This window comes from Phyllobates terribilis, unplaced genomic scaffold (genome assembly GCF_046119375.1).
Source record: "Phyllobates terribilis strain yellow unplaced genomic scaffold, ASM4611937v1 Scaffold_1__5_contigs__length_1240528914, whole genome shotgun sequence".
Classification (NCBI taxonomy): domain Eukaryota; kingdom Metazoa; phylum Chordata; class Amphibia; order Anura; family Dendrobatidae; genus Phyllobates; species Phyllobates terribilis.
The window spans coordinates 972,762,558-972,790,327 of record NW_027362761.1 but is presented as its reverse complement, the minus strand read 5'-3'; the positions used below and the strand labels follow the sequence as shown (position 1 = coordinate 972,790,327).

Sequence of the window (27,770 nt, the reverse complement as noted above, 5' to 3'; positions counted from 1 at the left end):
GAAAAATGAATAAGTAAAAAAAGAAAAATGTTCAGTACTTGTATTGGTTTCTGATTTGTGATGGTAGGAAATACATTTAATGTATTTAGAACAGAGGGAACAACAGTTCAGTTACAAGTATCCGGCAGCAGGCAGACTGGCACCACAACCTTGAAGAAGACACTATCATTTAGGTGACTACACAGAGCGGATAAGACCCTGACTCTCTCCCTGACTCTTCCTGTGGCATCATGTGCTGATTTATTTGTAGCCCTGGTGTCCTGTGGAGCCATAGTAACAGTTATCCAGCTCCGGGACAGAGCAGCTCGTGCTCTCCGGTGACAGCGAGTGTCACATGGTGGCTTCTCTTTGATTGGCATTGACGTTGTACCTACAGAGAAGGCTGCAATGTCATACGGAAGTGGATGAAGGTGACTTGTGCCAGTGCTACAGTCACAACCATGTACAAAAAAATTCTGCATCTTCTAAAGTGCTACATAAGTAGCAAGAAAACATATATAAAGTAAGTGAGCGGCTGAAATCACTGAATCTCCACTGCTAATTAATGAGTAAAGCTGCTCATGGATGTAGCAATATCTGCACAGCTGCAATTTAACAAAGTGTCCTAATGAAGGACAAAGCAATTTGGTTCACGAGTAATGTTTTACATAAGAAAACAGTTCTGGAAATGGGGAAAGTCTGAATATCTGACACCTAATAATGCATATTCATCACCTCGATACTCAATGTCCCCTTACTATAAACTGGTTAAAAAATGAACTTGTGTTAACATTGTATTAAAAGGTTTAATGCTTTTTATTTTTGTCGCAATCAGTCCAGGTCAAAATTGTACATTAAATTTAAGTGAAAACTATCTAATAGGAAAAAAGGGGTCTTTTTATTATTTCCACCATTATTCTGATTCTTCAATGCCCCTATCCTTTCTTAGAATACCCAGCATGCTATTAATATAATGGGTACATGCCATGACAAAAGCTCTTCACTGCGGAGAAGATAACATTAAAATGTCCTTTAAATGTCCCTATGTGAATCATGGGGGTCTCCATGAAGTAACATGTCTCCCATGCCCCCAGTGCCCTCTGATCTGGACACAACAGCCAATTACAAGCATCCCCCAAGATCCCACCCTCGGGGAGATCTAGTGTCTTTATAAAGAGGAGCTCGTCTGTCACTCGTCCTGTTTTGGCTGTCAGTGCAGACGGGGAGCTGCCTGGAGAAGGACTGACGTTGTAGTGTAAGGAAGCAGGTGCTTCATCTCTACCACTTTCAAGATGGGTGACCAAGCTATCAGCTTTCTCAAGGACTTTTTAGCTGGAGGGATTGCTGCGGCCATTTCTAAGACGGCTGTGGCCCCAATTGAGAGAGTAAAACTTTTGCTGCAGGTAACGAGATTATTATTACTTTTTTTATTATTATTATTATTAGTAGTAGTAGTAGTAGTAGTAGTAGTAGTAGTAGTAGTAGTAACAGTATGCCCAGTTATAATCTATAAGATATGTACAATATTTAATAGTGGAGTCACAGTGCACTTATCCCTATAATTAGATGTTTTCTGCTATTACGTGTAATAACTGCTGTACAGGGTCACCCGTGCGGTTAGTAAATGCTTGCACCCTTTTATTCCCAGAAGCCGTCTTCCTGTAAGTAGTAGGGTACACGGAGCTCAGAAGGTCATAAGATGAACACACCATAGTGTCAGAATACACGTGAGCCAGAATGGGCAGTGGCCAGATCAGCAGCGAGGGCGCTGCACGGCATGTTCCAGGCAAGCTTGGAGTGACTAAATATGGAAAGTGTCTCCTGCTCTGCCCATTGACTGTTTTTAGAACTGTCACATGTTTGCCCTGGAACACATGCCAAGTCCGTCTGTCAGACGCTGGCATCTAGTGACACCGCTATGTAATAATTGTTTTTTTTATCTGATTTATGTGCTTTGAAACAACTGCCTGTTACCACATGTGTAGAATTAATAATTCATATAACAGCAATAGCATGCGCAATTGTAACAGTATATGTAATGGTGTATGTAATAGTATGGAACAATTTACTGTGCTAATTGATTGCAAAAATATAAGTGCATTTTACATTATGGTTATCATATTAAATATCAATAAATATATTAAAACAAATACTTTTCCTCAGGTTAAACATTTTACATTTTATATCATAATTAATGGTGTTTTCCAGTGTCAAAATACTTATGGCCCATCATTAGGTTAGGTGCAGATGACCGTGGATTCTGTCATCCGACAGAATCGGCCGATTATGCAAATCACACACTGATCAGAGTTGGCCGAGTGCAATCTGGATATTGTATCAAACTCCGGCATGCAATGATTATTTTCCTCGGACCGTCTCTGTCCGAGGAAAAAATTGAACATGTACGTAGACTAACATTGGTCCAAGAGCAATCCAATGTTTTGATGGATCGCACTTGTACCAAAAATGCGGTCATCTGCACCTGTCTTTAGGAAAGACCATCTGACTTACTTCACACACACCGATCAGTTATTTGAAGGTGATTACTCATCTCTTCTTTAATTGAATGGGACAACATTATGATAGGCTGCCCCTCTTCCACTAAGCAGACATGTGCAGGTAGATAGGGCAATGTAAACTTACAATACGCTGGAGAGGTGATGGATGCATGGAGTAGGTCCCTCACAATCTTATATTGAAGACTTATCCTAATGATAGGTCATCAATATTCTGATTTAGAATACCCCAATGTCACACACTGTAGCTGTAGAGAGTAAAATAATTTGACTCCCTTTTCAGCTCCTTGCAATCTATTATTATCTTGAAAAAATCATCAAAAAATTACTTATTTCTTAAATCAGGTTTTTGTGTTACATGCATTTTTTAAACAATTTATAGCAATATTTTTTTTTCATCTCATGATCTTTATTTAAACAAACAAAAATTAGTAATCTTGCAATTTCTGCACTGGCCACTGGGGCAGTTTTAGTCTCATACTTCCGGAACGTTCAGTATAGTTTACAGCAGTTTCCTTATCATCAGAGGCAGGGTTACATGGACAGTAACACCTCTTTGCACAGCTGATGACACAGGAGCCACCAACCACTACAGGCAATGTCACAGCCCTGCCTGCTGTCTCTTCCTGCACAATGGCCTCTGCACATTCTCATTAGATGTTCAATACATAAGATGAGTTTAGAATCTGCTCATTGCGGAGGGATTTCCTGAAACTACAGGAATTTAGAGTCTAAAAAAGCCCTGGTGGTCAGTGTGAAAATTGCAGGCTTTCTATTTTTTAGTTTTAATAAAGATTGAGATATGGGAAATAAAAACATTGCCAAGAATAAAAAAAAAATACATTTAATACAAACTTGATTTTAACATTAGGTCATTGATGATACACGCTCTTTAAGGATCTCTTTCAGACTGAGAAGTGTTTTTTAGTAGGCTTTACTGACATAAAATCCCGACCCCCATAATCACTCATTTATCTCTTGTATCTGACAACTATCTGAAATCTTTACGTACCGAACATAAAAGTATGTAGAAATATTATAAGGGTCTTCAGGTTCAGTAATGTTTTAATTGGAGTTAACATACATATTCCATATAAATCTGTTACCTAATAATCTATGTATGTACATAATATTTATCTATCTACCTATTTATCTAATTTGCTGTTCTTCTTTATTTTGACCCTTTTTGAGCAAGATGTAGCACATATATTATCCCACATTTCTTTTGGTCCTTACTCTCAGTCAGTGGTGTAACTAGAGGCTGATGGGCCCCGATGCAGGATTTGGACCGCCCCCCCCTCCCCCTCCATCCGGGTATATATAATTGACAACGTTTCATCCCTAGTGAGGGATTTTTTCAAGCCTTGAAAAAGTTCCTCACTAGGGATGAAACATTGCCACTTTGACATGATGGGTTAATAAAAGCACAATATATTTGATCCTCTGGAGTGCTGCCTCTATTTTTTCTTAGCTTAATTCAATGTTTTGTTATTGCCTGTGAGCCTTTGCACCCATATTCAATTTTTTGCTATATTGCTAGTGCTGCACCCATATTCAATTTTTTTTAATATATATATATATATATATATATATATATATATATATATATACAGTACAGACCAAAAGTTTGGACGCACCTTCTCATTTTAAGATTTTTCTGTATTTTCATGACTATGAAAATTGTACGTTCACACTGAAGGCATCAAAATTATGAATTAACACATGTGGAATTATATACTTAACAAAAAAGTGTGAAACAACTGAAAATATGTCTTCTATTCTAGGTTCTTCAAAGTAGCCACCATTTGCTTTGATGACTTCTTTGCACACTCTTGGCATTCTCTTGATGAGCTTCAAGAGGTAGACACCGGAAATGGTCTTCCAACAATCTTGAAGGAGTTCTGAGATGCTTAGCACTTGTTGGCCCTTTTGCATTCACTCTACGGTCCAGCTCACCCAAAACCATCTCGATTGGGTTCAGGTCTGGTGACTGTGGAGGCCAGGTCATCTGGCGTAGCACCCCATCACTCTCCGTCTTGGTCAAATAGCCCTTACACAGCCTGAAGGTGTGTTTGGGGTCATTGTCCTGTTGAAAAATAAATGATGGTCCAACTAAAGGCAAACCGGATGGAATAGCATGCCGCTGCAAGATGCTGTGGTAGCCATGCTGGTTCATGCTGGATATATTAGGCCATATATCTCAACCTGTGTCTTGAGCGGTGCATAGCTTTCCAGTCTCTTCACTTCCTTGTTGCTGGGGGAGACAGGCACTCGCTCTTGAGTGACAGTTCTGGTTCAGTAGCTTTGTCCTAAATAATATATAAATAATATATAATAATATATAATAAATAAATAATAATAATACTGTGACACATAAAGGTCCATCATTGCTTGCTCTGAAGTTTTTTATCACTATATTTGCATATAGAGATAAGAGAGCCTTTGAACAAGCACAGGGCTCAGGAAAGGGAGCAGCAATTAGGAGAGCTGCTCTTGAAGCTGCAGATTTTGTTGACCCAAGATATTGTGATTTTGCAGGTCTGATAACAGGTTAGTGTAACATCCCTGGCGGTGTGCTTGCATAGTGCACCACCTCCCACTATGCAAGACCGCAATCTTACCCATCAGTTCAGCCTACAAACCTTGCTCCAGTTCATGCTGTGTGAATGTCTCTTGTCTGATTGCTTAGGGCGGCGGCCCGGTTACTTCCTGATTCTTATAGCTGCTGTGGGTGCGCTCCTAATTCGTCCCCAGCCTATTGCTGTGAGTCACTGGATATTTAAACCCCCTCCACCCAGAAGGAGGTGCCTGAGCAACACCTTCACTCAGTTTGTCTTTGGAACTGAATTGCCAGGTCCTGTCCTGTATCTTGTCTGTTTCCGCCACTCTGGGGGCTGCATACCCAGACCTGTTATCTCTGACTTCTAGTCTGTTTCCGCCACTCTGGGGGCTGCATACCCAGACCTGTTACCTGTGACTTCTAGTCTGTTTCTGCCACTCTGGGGGCTGTATACCCAGGCCTGTTATCTCTGACTTCTAGTCTGTTTCCGCCACTCTGGGGGCTGTATACCCAGGCTCGTTCTTGTATCTCGTTGCAGTATCAGTTCCTGTCTGAACTGTCTCCTAGCCTGTTACCTGTTTGTCTCTATGTCCGTACCTTCCCTTTTCTTGCAGTGTCTGAACCTGCACCTAACTCCAACTCATTGTCTCTGTACTTCTGTTTGTGAGTTCTGTGTCCACTCGCTACTTCATAGTAAGTACCTTGTGTGTATCTGGTTCTGCTTGTCCCTTTTCCCTTCCTCCGTATCTACCTCCTGTGTTCTAGCCATCTTCCTGTATTTTCCAGTCTGTTCCATGTGAACAGAGTCCTGTCCTCTCTGCCTGCACCTTCAGCCCTGTTCGGCTCTGCTTGCTCACCGCGCCAGCGGTTTCCCTCTGCTCTGCCTTGTCCACTGCACCTGCGGTTTCGCTCTACTCTGCCTTGTCCACCGCACCTGCGGTTTCGCTGTGCTATGCCTTGTCCACTGCTCCGGCGGTTCCTCTCTGCTCTGCCTTGACCACCGCTCCGGCGGTTCCTCTCTGCTCTGCCTTGTCCACCACTCCAGCGGTTTCCCTCTGCTCTGACTTGCCCACCGCTCCGGCGGTTCCGCTCTGCTCTGCCTTGTCCACCGCACCTGCGGTTTCGCTCTGCTCTGCCTTGTCCACCGCACCTGCGGTTTCGCTCTGCCCTGCCTTGTCCACCGCACCTGCGGTTTCGCTCTGCTCTGTCTTGTCCACTGCACCTGCGGTTTCGCTCTACTCTGCCTTGTCCACTGCACCTGCGGTTCCTCTCTGCTCTGCCTTGTCCACCGCTCCGGCGGTTCCTCTCTGCTCTGCCTTGACCACCGCTCCGGCGGTTCCTCTCTGCTCTGCCTTGTCCACCGCTCCGGCGGTTTTGCTCTGCTCTGCCTTGCCCACCGCATCGGCGGTTCCTCTCTGCTCTGCCTTGTCCTCCGCTCCGGCGGTTTCGCTTTACTCTGCTTGTCTACCGCATCTGTGGCTCTGTTCCTGTCTCCCAGTCTGTACTGGACCCTATCCAGCCTGCGCTCCAACCTGCTAGTACCTCCCTGTCTGCACTCCAGCCGTGCTTGCCAGTATCTCCCTGTCTGCATACCAGCCATGCTTGCCAGGGCCCACCTGTCTGCATACCAGCCGTGCTTGACAGTGCCCACCTGTCTGCATACCAGCCGTGCTTGCCAGTACCCACCTGTCTGCATACCAGCCGTGCCTGCCAATACCCACCTGCCTGTATGCCAGTCTAACCTGCCTGTTCCTGCATTCCCCGGTGTGGGTCAACAGCTGTGACCGGGGTCTGACCTGGAGTAGCACCTGGTCCCTCTGCTCGGTTCCTCCTTGGTTCACGGAGTCAACTGAGCTGCCGTGCGACCTTGGTCGGATCAGGTTGATACTTAGTTACGCCTCTCCAGGCACTCCTCGGTTCATGGTACAGTGGGATCACTAATCACGCTCACGCCAGTCAGTCCGGGTGCGAGCGTAACAGTTAGGAGGAGAGGAAGACAGAGGGAGGTGAGCAGCTAACTGTTGTGTAGAAATCAATGGGTTGCAGGGAGGTGATTATGATCTCAGGTATTAACTCCTCTCTCTTGAATGTGACTACGGTGCATACTTCCGGGTTCCGATGGTTGGTTTACTTGGCAACAAGCTGTAGACTATGTAAGATAAAAGCTCTCGCAGCAGAAGAATGACAGCAGATAGGAAAAGCAAGTCAGTTGCAAACTCTTATATTCATGCTAACTATATCAATTTCATAACATAAGAATACCCCTTTAATAAAGGTGAGCTCTGAGCCAAGAGAAGCCATAGAACCTGTCTCTCTATATGGAGAACCTGGCATCACATGATGCTTCATTTTCTTGAGGTGCCACTAGAGAAGGACTGAACACTTGCTGCCTGATTCCTACACAGATTATATCTAGGAGTTATAAAAGCAGGACATGTTATAATATGTTAAGGGCTTGTACGAGATCACAAAAACATGGATTTTTTTCAGAAACGCCATTCTAGTCCAAGTGCTGTGTCTAGTGTTACAGCTCAGGCTCATTTATTAAAAGTCATGTATAAGCCCTAAAGCACGGTCCTGTGGCCTTATTTTGATATTGTAATATTGGGTGATAAAGTTATTATCATTATTCATGACAAATATTATTAAGTACCCTTAATATACTCAAAACACACACAGAAGTGGTGCTATTTCTCAAGCAGCCATGTTTTTCTAATCTCATAAAACTTATTTAAATGCTGTTAGTTCATATCACTGATTTACCATGTAGTGTTCTTATAATGCTGGGATCGATTTCCAGGGACGTAAAGCCATGAGCAGTGCCCTAGGGTGTAATCACTAATTACAGATGGTTCCTTCTTGAAATGTGATCTTCTCACACATTAGATGCGTTTCGCTCGCTACTGAAATATCTCTAGAGGAAGATTTTAGGTTTCACTGGGGACTTGCAGAAGAGATATTTTGGAGGGGTTGAAAGTGAGATACTTTATGTGGGTTGTATGAGTGAGAGGACAGCAAAGTATAATCAGAGCAGAGGTTGCATGTTGGATGGTGGTTCAGATTATCTTAAAAGGCTTGTCCCCTTAAGAAGAATTTTACTTTTAAAGGGGTATTTCCCATCTCCAAGATCCTATCCCAATATGTAGTAGGTGTAATAATAATAATAATATTAGCAAATACCTCCAATTAGAAATGTAGTATAATTTTTATGATTCGCTGTGTCTCTTTCCTCATGTGCAGGCATTACAAGGCCTTAGGTATCCATGGTTACGACCACTAGCAGCTAGCAAACTAACTGTCACTTTATCAGTGGACGTAACCATGGATACCTAAGGTCCTGCGATGCCTGCACATGAGGAATCAGACATAGCAAATCAAAAATACTATACTACATTTCTAATTGGAGGTATTTGCTAATATTATTATTATTACACCCTACTACATATTGGGATAGGATCTTGGATATGGGAACTCCCCTTTAAGTTCCTATATTAGTAAAAAAAAAAAAACAAATTATACTTTACTTCCCCTGGCCGGGGTCCAGCGCTGAGTCTCGGTGGCTGCTCCCAATGTCTGTTGTCTGCAGTGCTGACATCACTTCGACCGCGCTGCAGATATCTGATATCAGTGATTCTGCCAATGTAGATGGCACGAGCTGCTCATGGCCGCTGAGCTCACTGATGCTGCTCTGTCACATCTGTCTGCATCCGCAGAGCTGCTGAGCTCACTGATGCTGCTCTGTCACATCTGTCTGCATCCGCAGAGCTGCTGAGCTCACTGATGCTGCTGTCACATCTGTCTGCATCCGCAGAGCTGCTGTGCTCACTGATGCTGCTGTCACATCTGTCTGCATCCGCAGAGCTACTGAGCTCACTGATGGTGCTGTCACATCTGACTGCATCCGCAGAGCTGCTGAGCTCACTGATGCTGCTCTGTCACATCTGAATGTATCCGCAGAGCTGCTGAGCTCACTGATGCTGCTCTGTCACATCTGACTGTATCCGCAGAGCTGCTGAGCTCACTGATGCTGCTGTCACATCTGTCTGCATCCGCAGAGCTGCTGAGCTCACTGATGCTGCTCTGTGACATTTGACTGCATCCGCAGAGCTGCTGAGCTCACTGATGCAGCTCTGTCACATCTGTCTGCATCCGCAGAGCTGCTGAGCTCACTGATGCTGCTCTGTCACATCTGTCTGCATCCGCAGAGCTGCTGAGCTCACTGATGCTGCTCTGTCACATCTGTCTGCATCCGCAGAGCTGCTGTGCTCACTGATGCTGCTGTCACATCTGTCTGCATCCGCAGAGCTACTGAGCTCACTGATGGTGCTGTCACATCTGACTGCATCCGCAGAGCTGCTGAGCTCACTGATGCTGCTCTATGACATCTGACTGCATCCGCAGAGCTGCTGAGCTCACTGATGCTGCTCTGTCACATCTGTCTGCATCCGCAGAGCTGCTGAGCTCACTGATGCTGCTCTGTCACATCTGTCTGCATCCGCAGAGCTGCTGAGCTCACTGATGCTGCTCTGTCACATCTGTCTGCATCCGCAGAGCTGCTGAGCTCACTGATGCTGCTGTCACATCTGTCTGCATCCGCAGAGCTGCTGTGCTCACTGATGCTGCTGTCACATCTGTCTGCATCCGCAGAGCTACTGAGCTCACTGATGGTGCTGTCACATCTGACTGCATCCGCAGAGCTGCTGAGCTCACTGATGCTGCTCTGTCACATCTGAATGTATCCGCAGAGCTGCTGAGCTCACTGATGCTGCTCTGTCACATCTGACTGTATCCGCAGAGCTGCTGAGCTCACTGATGCTGCTGTCACATCTGTCTGCATCCGCAGAGCTGCTGAGCTCACTGATGCTGCTGTCACATCTGTCTGCATCCGCAGAGCTGCTGAGCTCACTGATGCTGCTCTGTGACATCTGACTGCATCCGCAGAGCTGCTGAGCTCACTGATGCAGCTCTGTCACATCTGTCTGCATCCGCAGAGCTGCTGAGCTCACTGATGCTGCTCTGTCACATCTGTCTGCATCCGCAGAGCTGCTGAGCTCACTGATGCTGCTCTGTCACATCTGACTGCATCCGTAGAGCTGCTGAGCTCACTGATGCTGCTCTGTCACATCTGACTGCATCCGTAGAGCTGCTGTGCTCACTGATGCTGCTGTCACATCTGTCTGCATCCGCAGAGCTACTGAGCTCACTGATGGTGCTGTCACATCTGACTGCATCCGCAGAGCTGCTGAGCTCACTGATGCTGCTCTGTCACATCTGAATGTATCCGCAGAGCTGCTGAGCTCACTGATGCTGCTCTGTCACATCTGACTGTATCCGCAGAGCTGCTGAGCTCACTGATGCTGCTGTCACATCTGTCTGCATCCGCAGAGCTGCTGAGCTCACTGATGCTGCTCTGTGACATTTGACTGCATCCGCAGAGCTGCTGAGCTCACTGATGCAGCTCTGTCACATCTGTCTGCATCCGCAGAGCTGCTGAGCTCACTGATGCTGCTCTGTCACATCTGTCTGCATCCGCAGAGCTGCTGAGCTCACTGATGCTGCTCTGTCACATCTGTCTGCATCCGCAGAGCTGCTGAGCTCACTGATGCTGCTCTGTCACATCTGACTGCATCCGCAGAGCTGCTGAGCTCACTGATGCTGCTCTGTGACATTTGACTGCATCCGCAGAGCTGCTGAGCTCACTGATGCAGCTCTGTCACATCTGTCTGCATCCGCAGAGCTGCTGAGCTCACTGATGCTGCTCTGTCACATCTGTCTGCATCCGCAGAGCTGCTGAGCTCACTGATGCTGCTCTGTCACATCTGTCTGCATCCGCAGAGCTGCTGAGCTCACTGATGCTGCTCTGTCACATCTGACTGCATCCGCAGAGCTGCTGAGCTCACTGATGCTGCTCTGTCACATCTGTCTGCATCCGCAGGGCTGATGAGCTCACTGATGCTGCTGTCACATCTGTCTGCATCCGCAGAGCTGCTGAGCTCACTGATGCTGCTCTGTGACATTTGACTGCATCCGCAGAGCTGCTGAGCTCACTGATGCAGCTCTGTCACATCTGTCTGCATCCGCAGAGCTGCTGAGCTCACTGATGCTGCTCTGTCACATCTGTCTGCATCCGCAGAGCTGCTGAGCTCACTGATGCTGCTCTGTCACATCTGTCTGCATCCGCAGAGCTGCTTAGCTCACTGATGCTGCTCTGTCACATCTGACTGCATCCGCAGAGCTGCTGAGCTCACTGATGCTGCTCTGTGACATTTGACTGCATCCGCAGAGCTGCTGAGCTCACTGATGCAGCTCTGTCACATCTGTCTGCATCCGCAGAGCTGCTGAGCTCACTGATGCTGCTCTGTCACATCTGTCTGCATCCGCAGAGCTGCTGAGCTCACTGATGCTGCTCTGTCACATCTGTCTGCATCCGCAGAGCTGCTGAGCTCACTGATGCTGCTCTGTCACATCTGACTGCATCCGCAGAGCTGCTGAGCTCACTGATGCTGCTCTGTCACATCTGTCTGCATCCGCAGGGCTGATGAGCTCACTGATGCTGCTCTGTCACATCTGTCTGCATCCGCAGAGCTGCTGAGCTCACTGATGCTGCTCTGTCACATCTATCTACATCCGCAGAGCTGCTGAGCTCACTGATGCTGCTCTGTCACATCTGTCTGCATCCGCAGAGCTGCTGAGCTCACTGATGCTGCTGTCACATCTGTCTGCATCCGCAGAGCTGCTGAGCTCACTGATGCTGCTGTCACATCTGTCTGGATACCTGACATCTGATACATGCTGACTGATCCACGGACAGCATGTATCGGGCACTGGCTGCGTGATTTCATCCAGGTATGTTCTAAGGAAAAACATAGTTTCAAAGCCGCCATAGACTGAGCCGCACAGGAGACTAGTCGGACGGGCAGGTCCCGGTGGCTTCTCCCTGCCACTGCCACTGACTGCCAGGTCTCTCTCTACAAGCGCATGCAAGGAGAGACCTGTCAGTCACTGGCAGCGAACTACTAAGCCAGGAACCCGCCTGTCTGACTAGTGTCCTGTGCGGCTCAGTCCGCAGCAGCTATTCGTCTGTTTTTCTCTGAAACGCCGCAATGTTTCAGATTAAAGCATACCTGTGTGAGATCATACAGCCAGTGTCTGATACATGCTGCCCGTGGATAGAGCACATGTATCAGCTGTCAGGTTCACTTTAAAATTGCAAAAACTCTTTCAAATGTGAACGATATGAAAAAGCAAATGTAAGATATGATTTAGTAACGTGCAGTGCTGATTATGGAGTATTCAGGTATTATATAAGTGTAGTCGCTGCAGCCATAGTAAGCACTATTGGGTGCAGAGGTTGTGGGGGGCTAATAGGTGCAAGAATAACGCTCCTTGTTTGCAGACAATAACAAGATTGTGGATTTCTTCTATCAGTCCTATGTGGGTTTTCTTATATATATGCCACTATTATCCATAGCTACAATATTGCTACTTACCCTGATGGGGCAGTTTCCTGTCATTAGCTGGTGGGGGCACATTTCATTCTATTGGGGTTTTTTTGCGCATGTTTTTCTGGCATTGAATGACATTGAGCAATGAAGAAATTGCTAATAAATGCACATCAAAAATTACGGCCATTTTTTTTATAACCTTCAGGTTGATTTGTAAGGTTAGTATTGAGCATCTTTCCAGCGGAAAATTGTAGCACCCTGAGGATTCGGCTGCTACAGGAGTATTGCACCTCAACCCAGAGGTGTGATATTCCACTCCCGGGTAAGGATGGAGTGTGGAACTGAGCTCGGTAGGCTGCATGCACTACACACATCCCATTTCCGGGGAACAGGCCGACGGTACTCCCACTTAGAAATGTGCAGGTACGACCGAGTCTGTTCCTGGCTGGAGTGGGAGGGGGGTGGTACATCCCAAGTAGTGTAGGGGCAGATAGGGGGAGCAGCCTGGGTAAAGATAGGAGCTCATTGGGTGCTGGTCACCTGAGCTCACACATAGAGGGTGTATATAAGGTGGGCACCAACTAAGAACAGGGTCAGATGCAGAGAACAAGTCGGTTGCAGAGAACAAGTCAGGAGCAGAGGAGAGAAGAAATACCCAGAGAGAGAGAGGAGAAAAGAGAGAGACCCAGAGGCACAGAAGAAAAGGACTCCAAGATCCCAACTAAAATCCCAGGGTGAAGAGTCGGCATCAGGGTACCGGAACCCAAGCTGGTGGGGGTAAAAACATTCCCCAGCCAGAGACCGGAGACCGTGGGCAGCATCTGCCACGGTCACCCACCACATCCACCCCGAAGGCACACCACATGAAGGGTCAGGGAACTCAGGGCCAAGGGTGTCCCAACAGAAGGCCCGAGGGAGCTGGACCTAGGTGGATTACTGGTGGGGACGGCCAGAGAACGGGACCGAAAGAGAGCTCAGGGCCACGCTCCGGACTTGTTTGGGGGTTGGCTGGATCCAGGACCTGGTGGACGCAGCACGGCTCGGGTGGTCACTCGCAGCTGGAGTGACCAGTACAACATCTGCAGTAAGTAAACACCCCTAACTGCACAACCCGACTCTGTCTTCACTGCCGTCTGCACTACACCACCACAACCCCCATCCTCTGCACCTGTCCCCTCTGAGGCTATACCCCTCCCGTTGGGGGTTATCCCACCAAGCTGCGCACCCACCATCAGCCTCAGCGGACCCTGCTGCAGCGGCGGCCACAGTGACCGCATCACAACGGGTGGCGTAGTCGACACAAAAGAACTCTTAATAACATCTGTAGGACTGCCACATAACACTGAGCTTGACGCCCTGGGCACGGGCCGGGTCACAGCCGCTCGGAGACTACAACCCCCCATCTGATCCGGTGCCGGGTATTCCCCTCAAAAAGGAATATGTCCCAGGGGGCGCGTCAACTTTGGCGTAGTCGGCAGGATTACGTGCCCACAACAACCGGGTACTGCGTGCCTGAAGAAAAGTGCAAGTTTACCTCAGAAAGAAGTCTCCCGCCGGTTCCGGAGGGTCCACGCCATCGGACTCCATCACCAGTCGTTTCCCGCCGATTGTCCGCCATTTCCAGCTTGTTCCCGCCATCTGCAGAGTTTCCCGCCACTGGGCGACGCTTCCCGCCAAAACCGCAGATTTCCCGCCTTAGAAGAGCAGCGGACGCCATTATGGGCGTGCCAAAGGAGGGCAGGAGGCCGCCTCCCATCGTGGGCCAGGACAGAAAATGGCGCCAAAAGTGGAAACCGCCCCCACCAACAGAGACTGTGATGCTAGAGGTGTCTGTCAGCGTGAAAGAACCGCCCCTGGAGCTGACAGTCACCCAGTTGCCCCGGGACCGCCCTCGAAGTGGGAGGAGATGAAAGAAAAGAGCGAAGATGGGTGCCGCCTGGAGCAGTCTGGAGCGAGCGCACCCGGAGGCAAGAGGTCTAACGAAGAGTAGCAGAGAAGCTCACCCGGAGATGTCCAGAGAGCAGAGCAGCACCGGCCCGCTGGCCAGGAGCCTGCTGGAAGAAGAGCAGAGCAGCACCGACCCGTTGGTCAGGAGCCTGCTGGACACCACGACCCCACTAGGCCTAGTGGAGGTCCTTGCACAGCTCCCCCGAGACCGGGAGTGTGCACAGACTGCCCTGGAGGGCCTCGCACGGAGGATGGCCCGGGTACAGCGCGAGATATTGGCGGAGTGGAGCCGGGAGATGGCCCAGCAAACCAAGACCCGGAGCACGCCAGCCGAGATGAGGAAGGAGACCGCCTCTGAGGATGGCGCGGGAGGACCCAAGGCCGGAGACGGCGCCGAGGAGGGAGCCGAACGCATGGAGGCAGGTAAAGGGGACGTCTATACCCCAAGCCGTGACACCGCTTACCTGCCCCAGCTCCCCGTCGCAGAGCCCGAAAGTCCCCCTGCTGTGCCCGAAAACGCCATGTCACCGACGCAGACTAGGCCCCAACCGGAAGCCGCCGCCGCGACCCCTGTGACGTCACACGCCTCGACCCCGAGCGTGACCAAGCAGGAAGTACCACCAGCCTGGTCGCAGGGCCTAGAATTCCCGGGCGTCGCATCACCAACAGCGCCCCCTACCTCCGCGGAGCCTCCGGCCTGGTCGCAAGGCCAGGTAGCCCAGGGCGCCGCCGTATTAACGGTGCCCTTCACCTTCCAGGTGCCCCAGGCCTGGCCGCAAGGCCTGGGCAACCCGGGCGCCACCACCACCGCGCCCGCACCCGTAAAACCAAGGGTGCCGCGTCTGGGAGAGGACTTGTTTGCCCAGCACACGTGGCCGGACGGGCAGCCTTTCATCTGGCCCCAGAAGTATTACGAACTGGAGCACCAGAGGAGGGTTGGGGCCATGTGTGCACCCCTGATTCCGGCTCCGAAGCCCGTAATAAGGATCTCGCCCCCGCTAGCGGAAGCGCAGTTTGAGTGGGACCCCACCGGAGAAGATCTAATGGGGTTCACTCAGGAAACCAGGGCAGCTGCAGCGGAGCGTGCTGAGTGCTGCCGCCAACAGCTCGAGGAGTTTGCGAGGGAGCGGAGAGAGAGGCGGGTCCGGGAACAACAGGCCCAAATAAGGAGCGCCGAGCAAAAGAGCCGGACCAGGAGGGACCCCCGTGCAGCGCACAGTCCCCGTACCACCGGGACTGTAATAAAGTTCAACCAGCAGCATGGGTGGGGCTTCATTAGAGACAACAACACCCCCGGCGACGTCTTTGTCACGCGCAGAGACGTGGAGTCCCATCTGCCGGAGGGGCACAGAGGTCGTGACCTCTACATCGGAGACGAGGTCACCTTTACCCGGCACAAGTGTGCCAAAGGACCTTACGCCCTCCACGTACACCGCCTGACGGAGGAGGAGGAGCAAGAGGACCCGGACGGGTCTGAAGTTACCACCAGCTATAAGCAAAGAGCAGGGGGAAGACGCCGTTGAGTGCGGCAGAGCAGGAGATGTAAATAGTTACCCGACCGGGGTATAAAGAAACTGTTGCTACATATATATAGTCCCCGTTGGGACCAGCTGAGTGAACTGTTTACCCGTTAACCCCTTAATCCCACAGGCTGAGGACTGTGAGCAGCCATTCCCTTCCCTCTACCTGGCCGAGGACTGAGAGCGGCCAACTTCCCCTGTATATAGTTGCGCTTCCTAAAGCGCCCCCTACCGGTTTTATAGGAAAACCAGTTTTTCTAAGAGACTGTCGCACTTTTCCCGGACACACGTTGCACAGTGTCCGGAGGAGGAACCTGAAACAAGAAACGACTACGAGAATGTTTATATGAAAAGTTTTATATATATAATGTTTTATATGTTTTATTATGTTTATATGAAAAAAAAAAAAAAATTTGTATGTTTTGGTGTTTTTGTCTTTACAGCCCGAGGACGTGCTGTGATTTACCAGGGGGGAATGTAGCACCCTGAGGATTCGGCTGCTACAGGAGTATTGCACCTCAACCCAGAGGTGTGATATTCCACTCCCGGGTAAGGATGGAGTGTGGAACTGAGCTCGGTAGGCTGCATGCACTACACACATCCCATTTCCGGGGAACAGGCCGACGGTACTCCCACTTAGAAATGTGCAGGTACGACCGAGTCTGTTCCTGGCTGGAGTGGGAGGGGGGTGGTACATCCCAAGTAGTGTAGGGGCAGATAGGGGGAGCAGCCTGGGTAAAGATAGGAGCTCATTGGGTGCTGGTCACCTGAGCTCACACATAGAGGGTGTATATAAGGTGGGCACCAACTAAGAACAGGGTCAGATGCAGAGAACAAGTCGGTTGCAGAGAACAAGTCAGGAGCAGAGGAGAGAAGAAAGACCCAGAGAGAGAGAGGAGAAAAGAGAGAGACCCAGAGGCACAGAAGAAAAGGACTCCAAGATCCCAACTAAAATCCCAGGGTGAAGAGTCGGCATCAGGGTACCGGAACCCAAGCTGGTGGGGGTAAAAACATTCCCCAGCCAGAGACCGGAGACCGTGGGCAGCATCTGCCACGGTCACCCACCACATCCACCCCGAAGGCACACCACATGAAGGGTCAGGGAACTCAGGGCCAAGGGTGTCCCAACAGAAGGCCCGAGGGAGCTGGACCTAGGTGGATTACTGGTGGGGACGGCCAGAGAACGGGACCGAAAGAGAGCTCAGGGCCACGCTCCGGACTTGTTTGGGGGTTGGCTGGATCCAGGACCTGGTGGACGCAGCACGGCTCGGGTGGTCACTCGCAGCTGGAGTGACCAGTACAACATCTGCAGTAAGTAAACACCCCTAACTGCACAACCCGACTCTGTCTTCACTGCCGTCTGCACTACACCACCACAACCCTCATCCTCTGCACCTGTCCCCTCTGAGGCTATACCCCTCCCGTTGGGGGTTATCCCACCAAGCTGCGCACCCACCATCAGCCTCAGCGGACCCTGCTGCAGCGGCGGCCACAGTGACCGCATCACAACGGGTGGCGTAGTCGACACAAAAGAACTCTTAATAACATCTGTAGGACTGCCACATAACACTGAGCTTGACGCCCTGGGCACGGGCCGGGTCACAGCCGCTCGGGGACTACAACCCCCCATCTGATCCGGTGCCGGGTATTCCCCTCAAAAAGGAATATGTCCCAGGGGGCGCGTCAAAATGTCTGAAGAATGTACATTACTTCTTTTAAATGGTTTTGAAAGCCTGAAGTGTTTAAAAGAAGTTCAAAAGCCTGAACATGTGACATAATAAAAGCAGCAAGTTGTTTTTACATACAAATTAATATGTTCATTCTTTTTGAGCGCTTTTTAGCGTTTTTTTTATTAGGCTTTTTCTACAAACAAAAAAACTGTGGAAAAAGCTGCAGTGTGTACACACCCCTATAGTGAGTCTACCATGTAAGGTCTCTTGCCTGCATAAATACTTACCTTCTCTTTACTTTTCTCTCTAGGTGCAGCATGCCAGCAAACAGATTTCCGTAGACATGCAATACAAGGGAATCATGGACTGCGTGGTCCGCATTCCCAAAGAACAAGGCATTATTTCCTTCTGGAGAGGCAACCTTGCCAATGTCATCCGTTATTTCCCAACCCAAGCTCTCAACTTTGCCTTCAAGGACAAGTACAAGCAGATCTTTCTGGGGGGTGTAGACAGGCACACTCAGTTCTGGAGGTTCTTTGTTGGTAACCTGGCATCTGGAGGAGCTGCTGGTGCCACGTCCTTGTGCTTTGTGTACCCTCTGGATTTCGCCAGAACCCGTCTAGCTGCTGATGTGGGTAAAGGCCCAGCCCAGAGAGAGTTTAGTGGCCTTGGAGATTGCTTAGCCAAAATCTGGAAGTCAGATGGTGCTAAAGGTCTCTACCAGGGATTCAATGTGTCCGTCCAGGGCATCATCATTTACAGAGCAGCCTACTTTGGTGTCTATGATACTGCTAAGGGTAAGAAAAAGACAATGACAATGTTGAATTTAGTTATTATGAAGAATCTTTCCTAACAAATGTTATTGATCTCAGATGCTATTTCATAACTATACTATTCAGCAAGCCCTCTCCAAACCTTTTTTTTTTGTGGTTAGATGAAACAACACCATCATTTTCCTTTAAATCGAATCTGGCTGCATGTTTTTGCTATGTAATCTGATAGCAGTATGATGTAGGGAAAGAAAGCCTGATTCCAGTGATGTCTCAGTTATTAGGGTGTGTGTTGTTTTAATAAAATCAGTGTTTTATCGGCAGGAGGTTATTACTACATGAGTAGGTGTCTTGTGCCATGTAGTCAAATGCACAGTTATAGCATTACATAACAACCAGACAGTATAGTAAGTCCTTATATGTTAGCTGCATTCAGTGTGGCCTTACACCATTATCTCAGGCTAATCTAGCCTTTGTGCTTTTCTTCTAGGCATGCTGCCAGATCCCAAGAATGTGCACATTGTGGTCAGCTGGATGATTGCTCAGAGTGTCACTGCCGTAGCCGGTCTTGTCTCCTATCCCTTTGACACTGTCCGACGTCGTATGATGATGCAGTCTGGCAGGAAAGGAGGTAAGATCAAATAGAAATCATTCTGTTTGGGACCATAATTCCCAAAAATTGGACCTTGATGTTTTTTATACTGGAGGATACCTTCAAATTTCTCCTACCTAGATTCTTAATGTTCCTTTATTTCAGTACTGGAAGTGCCGGCAGTGAACGCCATCACTGAGCCGTCACAGGCCTCTGGACCTGGGCACTTTTAGTGCTGACGTCCTATTGTATAGGATCACACATGGCATAAACATTATTTGTACAGACACAAAACAGGGAGCCTCTTGTAAGGCATTAAAAGCAAGAAACGGTCCCCTTTGATTATTCCCTTTTTGACACATTACAAAAATAACAGAAAAGCCAAAATCCCCAGAGATTACATTATTTTATTTAATATATATGACATGTCTGCTATGTACTTGCTTGAATGGAGCTGGGTGACATTGACGCGCCCCCTGGGCCTGTGCTGTGCAGGGGGATACCCGGAGCCGGATCGCTGAGATGCTGGGGGTTGTAGTTCTCCATGGCGGTGACCCGGTCCGTGCCCAGGGCGGTCAAACCAGTGGCAGCCTTTGTGTTATAATAAGTGTCCGACTACGCCACCCGTGGATTGCGGTCAGTGGGGACCGCCGCTGCGCTGCAGACCGCTGAGGCTGATGTTGTTTGCGCAGCTGAGTATGGGATGACTCCCCACGGGAGAAGTATTGCCTCAGGGCAGCTAATGTGGAAGATGATGGGAGTGATGGTGTGAGGGTCCCAGTGCTAATCGTGCTGGAGCGGCAAGGAATCACAGAGACGTGCAGTTGCAGTTTCCAAAGCTTTACTCACGGTTGTTATTCAGGTCAATGCTGCAGGCGATGACTGCCCAAGCCGTGCTGCGTCCACCAGGTAAGGGACTCGGTCAACTCCCAGGCAATTCCAGAGTGTGGTTCAGAGCTCCCCTCTCTTCCTTTCTACTGGCCGTCCCCACTAGTGACCCACCTTTGTCCAGCTTCCTCAGGCCTTCTGTTGGCGAAACCTCTCCCGGTTTCCCTGACCCTATGCGGTATGCCTTTCTGGTGGATGTAGTGAGGGGTCGCACCAAGATGTGGTCACAACCTCCGGTTTTGGCTGAGGATTAGTCGCCTCCACCAATTTGGGTTCCGGTACCCTATTCTGCCAACCCTTCACCCAGTATCTCCTCTGGGCATATGGGGTTCCTTCTGCCTTCGTGTCTCTGGGCCTTTCTCTGTGTTCCTTGCTTCCTTTCTCCTCTGTTCCAGTTCCTTTCTTATCTTCCTTTCTGTTCCTTCTCCTCTCTCTCTTTCTGCTGCTTCTGGCCTCCACTCCAGGCCTGCCTCTGGAGCTGGGCCCAGACTGAGCCACAGCTCCCTGTCAGCCCTCTCTGGCTGAGCTCCTCTCCTCTTCTCCTCCTGCCTGAACTGAACCCTGATCTAAGATGGTGCCCACCTTTTATACCTCCTTCTGTGTGTGAGCCCAGGTGACTAGCAACCAATGGGCTCCTATCTATGCCCAGAGACCCACCCCTATCTGCTCCTACACCACTGGGTTTTCCTCCCCCTCCCCACTCCAGCCAGGAACAGAAGCTGTCGTGCCTGCACTCTGTCTAGTGGGAGCACCGTTGGTCTGTTCCTCGGAAATGGGGTGTGTGTGGTGCATGCAGCTAACTGAGCCCCGGTCCACACTCCATCCTTACCCGGGAGTGGAATATCACACCTCTGGTTCGAGGTGCAATACCCCTGTAGCAGCCGAGTCCACGGGGTGCTACATTCCCCCCTGGTAAATCACAGCACGTCCTCGGGCTGGAAAAGAGCAAAGACAATTTAAAACATACAAATTTTTAAAGTGCACTCATATATAAGACATTAACTTTTCACTCATCCCTTTATGGGAGGTACTCTTTTCTTCTTAACGTTACTGGTATAAAACATTTTTATAAAACATTCTACTAATGCCACTGGAACTCTTTTTGCAGAACACCATATAAAACTTTTGGCATTACTATTTTAGCAGCATATTAAACTTTCCATTATAAGACATTTTCAAATAAAACATTTTCAAAACATATTCTTGAGTCCTGGCCGCGGTGCAACTTGTGACCAGGTGTTCGATCTTCTTTTTAAGTGCAACAGTCCATTTAATTCGTCCTGAGGTAGACGTTGCAGTTTCGTATAAAACCAGTAGGGGGCGCTTTAAGTAGCGCAACTATTTACAAGGGATTGGCCGCTCTCAGTCCTCGGCCAGTGGGGATAAGGGAATGGCTGCTCACAGTCCTCAGCCTGGTAAAGGATATTGGGGTAACACGCACACAGGTAACAGTCCTTTAACTATTCCACACTAGTCCCAACGGGGACCACACTTCAATCAGCAGCAGTTCTCATAACAGTTCTTGTAACAGTTCTGGTACCCTGACGGGTAACTATATACAGTTCCACTTTACCGTTTACTGGTAACGGTGTCCTCCTGATGCTCCTTGCTCTTCCGGGTAATCTTCTGGTCCGTCCGGACCCTCAGTGTACTCCGTGTCTGGGCGGTACTGCAGTTCCTCCTCCGTGAGCCGGTGAACGTGGAGGGCGCACAGTCCCTTTGCGCCCTTGTGCCGGGTGTAGGTGACCACGTCACCGGGGTACAGGTCACGGGCGTGATGTCCCTCTGGCAGGTGGCTTTCTACGTCTCTCCTGGTGGAGAAGACGTCCGTGTCAGCCTCCGGGTCTCTGATGAAGCCCCAGCCATGCTCTAGCTGGAACTTGACTACGGTCGCGGTGGCTCTGGGACCGCGGATGGCGTGGGTGTCTTGTCGGGCCCTCCTCTTCTGTTCCGCGCTCCTGGCCTGGAGAAGGTCGCTGTTGATGACGCCCGGGGTCAGGGGGTGCGACTTTGGGCCTAGGCTGGTGGCGGCAGTGACCAGGGCTGGAGGGCTCGGCAGCAGGGCTTGTTGCGGGGTCTGGAGCAGGTCGGTGTTTGCAGCGCCCGGGATCGGCGGCTCCACCAGGGGGCCCGGGAGCAGGCTGACGCTGGCAGGGTCCGGGACAGGGAGACTCCTCTTACCTGCTCCCGCGACCGCTCCTGCATCACGCGTCTTCTCCTGGCGCTGGTCGGGGCCCGCGACGGCTGGGGCACTGCCGATGCTGGGCAGCTTGGTCTGCTGCCGGTCCGCCATCTTGCTCTCCGTTCCTGGTGTCCTCCTCCCCCCTGGTGGACCGTGGCCTAACTTGCGTTGATCTCCCTCCGTAGGCCGCGGCTCCGCAGTCGATCGTCGGGGTTGAGGACCTTGCGTCGCGCTCCTGTGACGTCAGCGTCACTCCCTCTCCCTTCCAGGACCTTACGCAGCGTCTGTGCGTGGGGCGGAGCTTCAGATCTCGCGCGCTTTCGGCGTCCACGCCCCTCTTCTTCCCGCGCGGCGTCCCGAAGATGGCGCCCGATGGCGGGAAAACGACTGCGGATGGCGGGAAGACGGCGGGAAACGACCCAAGATGGCGTCCGATGGCGGGAAACGGTCCAAGATGGCGTCTGATGGCGGGAATCGGCTCCGGATGGCGGGAAACGACTCTGGACGGCGGGAAACTTCTGGAAATGGCGGGAGACTTCTTTTCAAGGTACATGTACTATCTTCTTCAGGCACGCAGTACCCAGTGGTTGCGGGCACGAAATCCTGCCGACTACGCCAAAGTTGACGCGCCCCCTGGGCCTGTGCTGTGCAGGGGGATACCCGGAGCCGGATCGCTGAGATGCTGGGGGTTGTAGTTCTCCATGGCGGTGACCCGGTCCGTGCCCAGGGCGGTCAAACCAGTGGCAGCCTTTGTGTTATAATAAGTGTCCGACTACGCCACCCGTGGATTGCGGTCAGTGGGGACTGCCGCTGCGCTGCAGACCGCTGAGGCTGATGTTGTTTGCGCAGCTGAGTATGGGATGACTCCCCACGGGAGAAGTATTGCCTCAGGGCAGCTAATGTGGAAGATGATGGGAGTGATGGTGTGAGGGTCCCAGTGCTAATCGTGCTGGAGCGGCAAGGAATCAGAGCGACGTGCAGTTGCAGTTTCCAAAGCTTTACTCACGGTTGTTATTCAGGTCAATGCTGCAGGCGATGACTGCCCAAGCCGTGCTGCGTCCACCAGGTAAGGGACTCGGTCAACTCCCAGGCAATTCCAGAGTGTGGTTCAGAGCTCCCCTCTCTTCCTTTCTACTGGCCGTCCCCACTAGTGACACACCTTTGTCCAGCTTCCTCGGGCCTTCTGTTGGCGAAACCTCTCCCGGTTTCCCTGACCCTATGCGGTATGCCTTTCTGGTGGATGTAGTGAGGGGTCGCACCAAGATGTGGTCACAACCTCCGGTTTTGGCTGAGGATTAGTCGCCTCCACCAATTTGGGTTCCGGTACCCTATTCTGCCAACCCTTCACCCAGTATCTCCTCTGGGCATATGGGGTTCCTTCTGCCTTCGCATCTCTGGGCCTTTCTCTGTGTTCCTTGCTTCCTTTCTCCTCTGTTCCAGTTCCTTTCTTATCTTCCTTTCTGTTCCTTCTCCTCTCTCTCTTTCTGCTGCTTCTGGCCTCCACTCCAGGCCTGCCTCTGGAGCTGGGCCCAGACTGAGCCACAGCTCCCTGTCAGCCCTCTCTGGCTGAGCTCCTCTCCTCTTCTCCTCCTGCCTGAACTGAACCCTGATCTAAGATGGTGCCCACCTTTTATGCCTCCTTCTGTGTGTGAGCCCAGGTGACTAGCAACCAATGGGCTCCTATCTATGCCCAGAGACCCACCCCTATCTGCTCCTACACCACTGGGTTTTCCTCCCCCTCCCCACTCCAGCCAGGAACAGAAGCTGTCGTGCCTGCACTTTGTCTAGTGGGAGCACCGTTGGTCTGTTCCTCGGAAATGGGGTGTGTGTGGTGCATGCAGCTAACTGAGCCCCGGTCCACACTCCATCCTTACCCGGGAGTGGAATATCACACCTCTGGTTCGAGGTGCAATACCCCTGTAGCAGCCGAGTCCACGGGGTGCTACAACATTTCCCTACACAAGACATGATCGCTGCTGTTCAGGAGAACAGCTGAAAGGCAAAAGTGCTAAACGTGGGACCCTCACAAATCAATGTTTTGCCAATACTATAGCAATGAATATAAGATTGACCGGCACGACGCCCCTAAAATTATTAGTGTCAAACACTGTGCCCCTTAATATAACACTGCCACACATCGTACTTCTTAATATAATATTGTCAGATTTGCCTATAAATATAATGGCTGCATACTCTGCGCCCTCTAAAAATAATAATGTCATACACTAAATATAATAGCACCTTACACTATTCCCCTTGAAAATAATAGCTCTGGTCATTGTGTATTGTCTGCTGCAAAGAAATACAGCTCAGCCCCTATAGAAGTGAATCCCTATCAATGTGTCTGGAGAAATTAGTATTATATATAGGGCCACACAATGTGCCCCTTGTAAATGTGTTCCCAAGTAAGAGATACTCACCCGTCCCAGTTTGAATTTCAGTAAGGGCTCATGCAGACGACCGTATGACTCAGAAGAATGATATCCATGGTTTTGATGGATAGCACTTGTCCCCATGTAATTCTATGGGGCTATGCACACATCCAATTTTTTTCTATGACCGACTTGGCCCCGGGAAAAAATCCCAGCATGCATGATTTGCCTCCAAGAATCAGATGGCACTCGCTCATTCGTGTTTATGGGTCCATGGAAAACATTGGACCGCACTCGAATGGCATCTGAGGGCGGTATGATTTTCACGGACTCACACAATAGAGAAGAATTTGTAATTCTCCACATCCAATAAAATTGGATCATACTCTGATCAAAGTCTGATCAGAGTGTGATTAGCATAATCGGACCAATTCTCTTGAATGGAGAACGTACTGTTTCTGCAGCTGCCCTAATTGTGACAATTAGCTGGGATTTGACCATATGAATATACTCTAGACTGGTGGTCGCCACCCTTACCTACTCGGAGAGCCACATTCAGGTCTGAGAGATGGTCATGAGCTACATCCAGCATCCCCCATTACTGGTATAGTGGTAGACATAGCTTATCCAAAGAAAGTACATCAAGACCTTGTGCCTCCCTTCCCTTATAGGCAGTATACTTACATCCAGGGGTCTTCGCCTTACCCCCATTTATTGCATTAAGCACACTCCCCACACTATTGCATCAATCTTCAATCACCCCTCTAATTGGCAGTATCATCCTATCTCCAGTATACCATATTTATGCCCCCTACCAATATATGTGCATCCAGATCTCTTCTGTTCTGGACTGCTCCCCATCTGGAGACTTGCTCTTTATAATGCACCATGCTGGCAGACAGCCGTGGGCCACACATCATGGGCCTGCAGGCTCTAGGGATTCATGCCCTCAGGTATTTTCTCAGTGACATATTTGTCAGATATTTTGGTGCCTTGATGTGCATATAATCAAGGTAAAAACATTGTAGTTTTGCCATAACTGACATAAAATCATAATAAAAATAATTGCAAGAAGAATCACTTCACCAAAAATGAGGACAAAACTGTCAGTATGTGACTGCTCTAGTCATATACTTACTGCAATGGATGCAGCAAATACAATGTATCGCTCTATAGAAGGATGAGGATGAGTTTTCTAACTTGCTTATAGGACGTAGCTTCTTCTTCTTCTTTCCCCGCCATATTTTCCTTATAAAGCCACAATTAAAGGACAAAGCAGTCCGCTTCTGCAACTTTTGCCTATTACATACTCGGGAGGGCCCACAATGTTCTGGAGGTTACAGCACACTTCATCAGCTCCAGTAATGGCAGTCGCTCACAGAATCTAAGATATGTAATGCAGCTGTCCAGCGGTGCTGTATGGGGGGTGAGTTATATCACTGAGGTAGCAGCAGGATCAGAAGAAAAAATGTATGTTTTATAAAGTGCTGCCTCTTACTTCTTGCCGCCCTAGGCACATGCCTCACTCTAAATATGGCCCTGATCCTTAGTTGCTTAATCAAAGTGTTTTTTTTTTACTTTCATTGACAACCTGCACTGAGAGTAAAATTCACACTGCATTATTTTGTCTAGCAGAGGTTTCATGAGATGTCACGTGGAATCCCCATTTAAAACAGTATTTGTTTTACTTAAATTTTCTGTATCACATTATTCTTCATTCATATCCATGCCTGCATTCTAAATTCTCTAGGTTGGCATTGGAAACAGGCTGTACTTTACTTACACTATATTGTCAGACATTATTTAACAGCCTAGTGCTTAAGCTATTAGGCTATATTCACACTGCGTTTTTTGAAGTGCTCAAAAACCGCTTCTAGAAACCCTCCCTTTCTGGGGAATTTTTGGAGGAATTATTTTCCTGAAGCGGTTTTGAAGTGTTTTTGGACAGTTTTTTTCTGAAGTGTTCGGTGGAATCTTTCAGGATGAGTCTCAAAGTGACATGCACCTATTTTTTTACCTAGCGTTTTTTTTTAAAACTACTTCAGGGAAAAAAAAAAAAGCTGAAAAAACACCACATGGGAACCGTAAATTTCCAACAGAAATTTAATTGGAATTTTTTTCAAAAAGCTTTTGAAGCCATTTTCGAGAGATTTTTGAGAGGATCCGCTCCACAAAATTTTCAAAAACCTCTGTGTGAACATAGTTCATATCTTTGGATGTGGCCTGAGAAGAAAATATTAATGCAGTTGTCTAAGAACAGAAAATAAAAAGCTGCTTTCATTTCAACAAACTCCTGTCGATGTGCTGCGTTTGGTATTGCATATTAGCAGCATTTACATAAATGGCCAAATAATCAAATCCATAGGAAATATGGCACTGTTTGGGGAAAAAAACAGGTCTTTAAAGGTAGAGTATTCCTGTGAGGGACTCCAGACTCACATTCTTTTTACTTTTTCTAATTGTTCTCTTTTTTTGTAATTCTTTTTCTTATATCATTGTAAAGCTAAGTTTCATATTTTAAATATTTTGATTTGCTTCCCCCCCAAACAGCTGATATCATGTACAAGGGAACAATTGACTGCTGGAAGAAGATTGCCAAAGATGAAGGATCTAAAGCCTTCTTCAAGGGTGCATGGTCCAACGTTCTGAGAGGCATGGGTGGTGCATTTGTACTCGTATTGTATGATGAAATCAAGAAATATGCATAAACTAACAGACAGGTCATGTTAATCCTTTCCTACATATAACTCATAAAGACTCAGCGATGCATCTGACTTCAGGGACAAAAATCCTATTTCCTAGGGAAATTAACAGTGTGAATGGGAGGTATGCAACAAGAACACATAGTAATTTCTCAGCCTGTGCAGATGTACATTTTAGGATGCATAACGTGTATGTGTGGTACTGGAACATCTCATGTACTTTGTTGCATTTTGTATGCTTGTAGCTGGATCCATGGAAACCTGTGAAACACAAGTAAAGGGATGACGTTATGTAATTTATAAATAAAATGTGTCTTACAAAGAATAAATTAGTCCTTATTGCATAGGGCAATAATAGCCTTTCATTGGTTAATAATTGTGAATATCACTGTGCACTACACAGTCATGGCCAAAAGTGTTGGCACCCTTGAAATTGTTCCACAAAATGAAGTATTTCTCCCAGAACATTATTGCAATTACACATGTTTTGTTATTCACATGTTTATTTCCTTTGTGTGTATTGGAACAACACAAAAAACTGAGAAAAAAAGGCAAATTGGACATAATTTCACATAACACCCCCAAACATGGGCCGGACAAAATTTTTGGCATCCACAACTTAATATT

At 48.8% G+C, this 27,770-nt stretch overlaps 1 protein-coding gene across 1 annotated transcript; it reads left to right on the top strand.

The window, feature by feature from the left end:
• The first annotated feature begins 1,151 nt into the window (after positions 1 to 1,151).
• On the top strand, positions 1,152 to 27,472 carry SLC25A4 (solute carrier family 25 member 4). Its single transcript, XM_073642594.1, has 4 exons — positions 1,152 to 1,382; positions 17,948 to 18,434; positions 18,898 to 19,038; positions 26,992 to 27,472. Exons 1-4 carry the CDS (start codon positions 1,272 to 1,274, stop codon positions 27,147 to 27,149), a joined length of 897 nt encoding a protein of 298 aa, XP_073498695.1. The 5' UTR covers positions 1,152 to 1,271; the 3' UTR covers positions 27,150 to 27,472.
• Positions 27,473 to 27,770: the final 298 nt, after the last annotated feature.

Bases quoted from the DNA above. Each gene is read 5' to 3' on its own strand.
- SLC25A4 (XM_073642594.1), top strand. From the start codon at position 1,272: ATGGGTGACCAAGCTATCAGCTTTCTCAAGGACTTTTTAGCTGGAGGG. The intron at 1,383-17,947 runs GTAACGAGATTA...TTTTCTCTCTAG, and splicing joins GAGTAAAACTTTTGCTGCAG to GTGCAGCATGCCAGCAAACA. The intron at 19,039-26,991 runs GTAAGATCAAAT...CCCCCCAAACAG, and splicing joins GCAGTCTGGCAGGAAAGGAG to CTGATATCATGTACAAGGGA.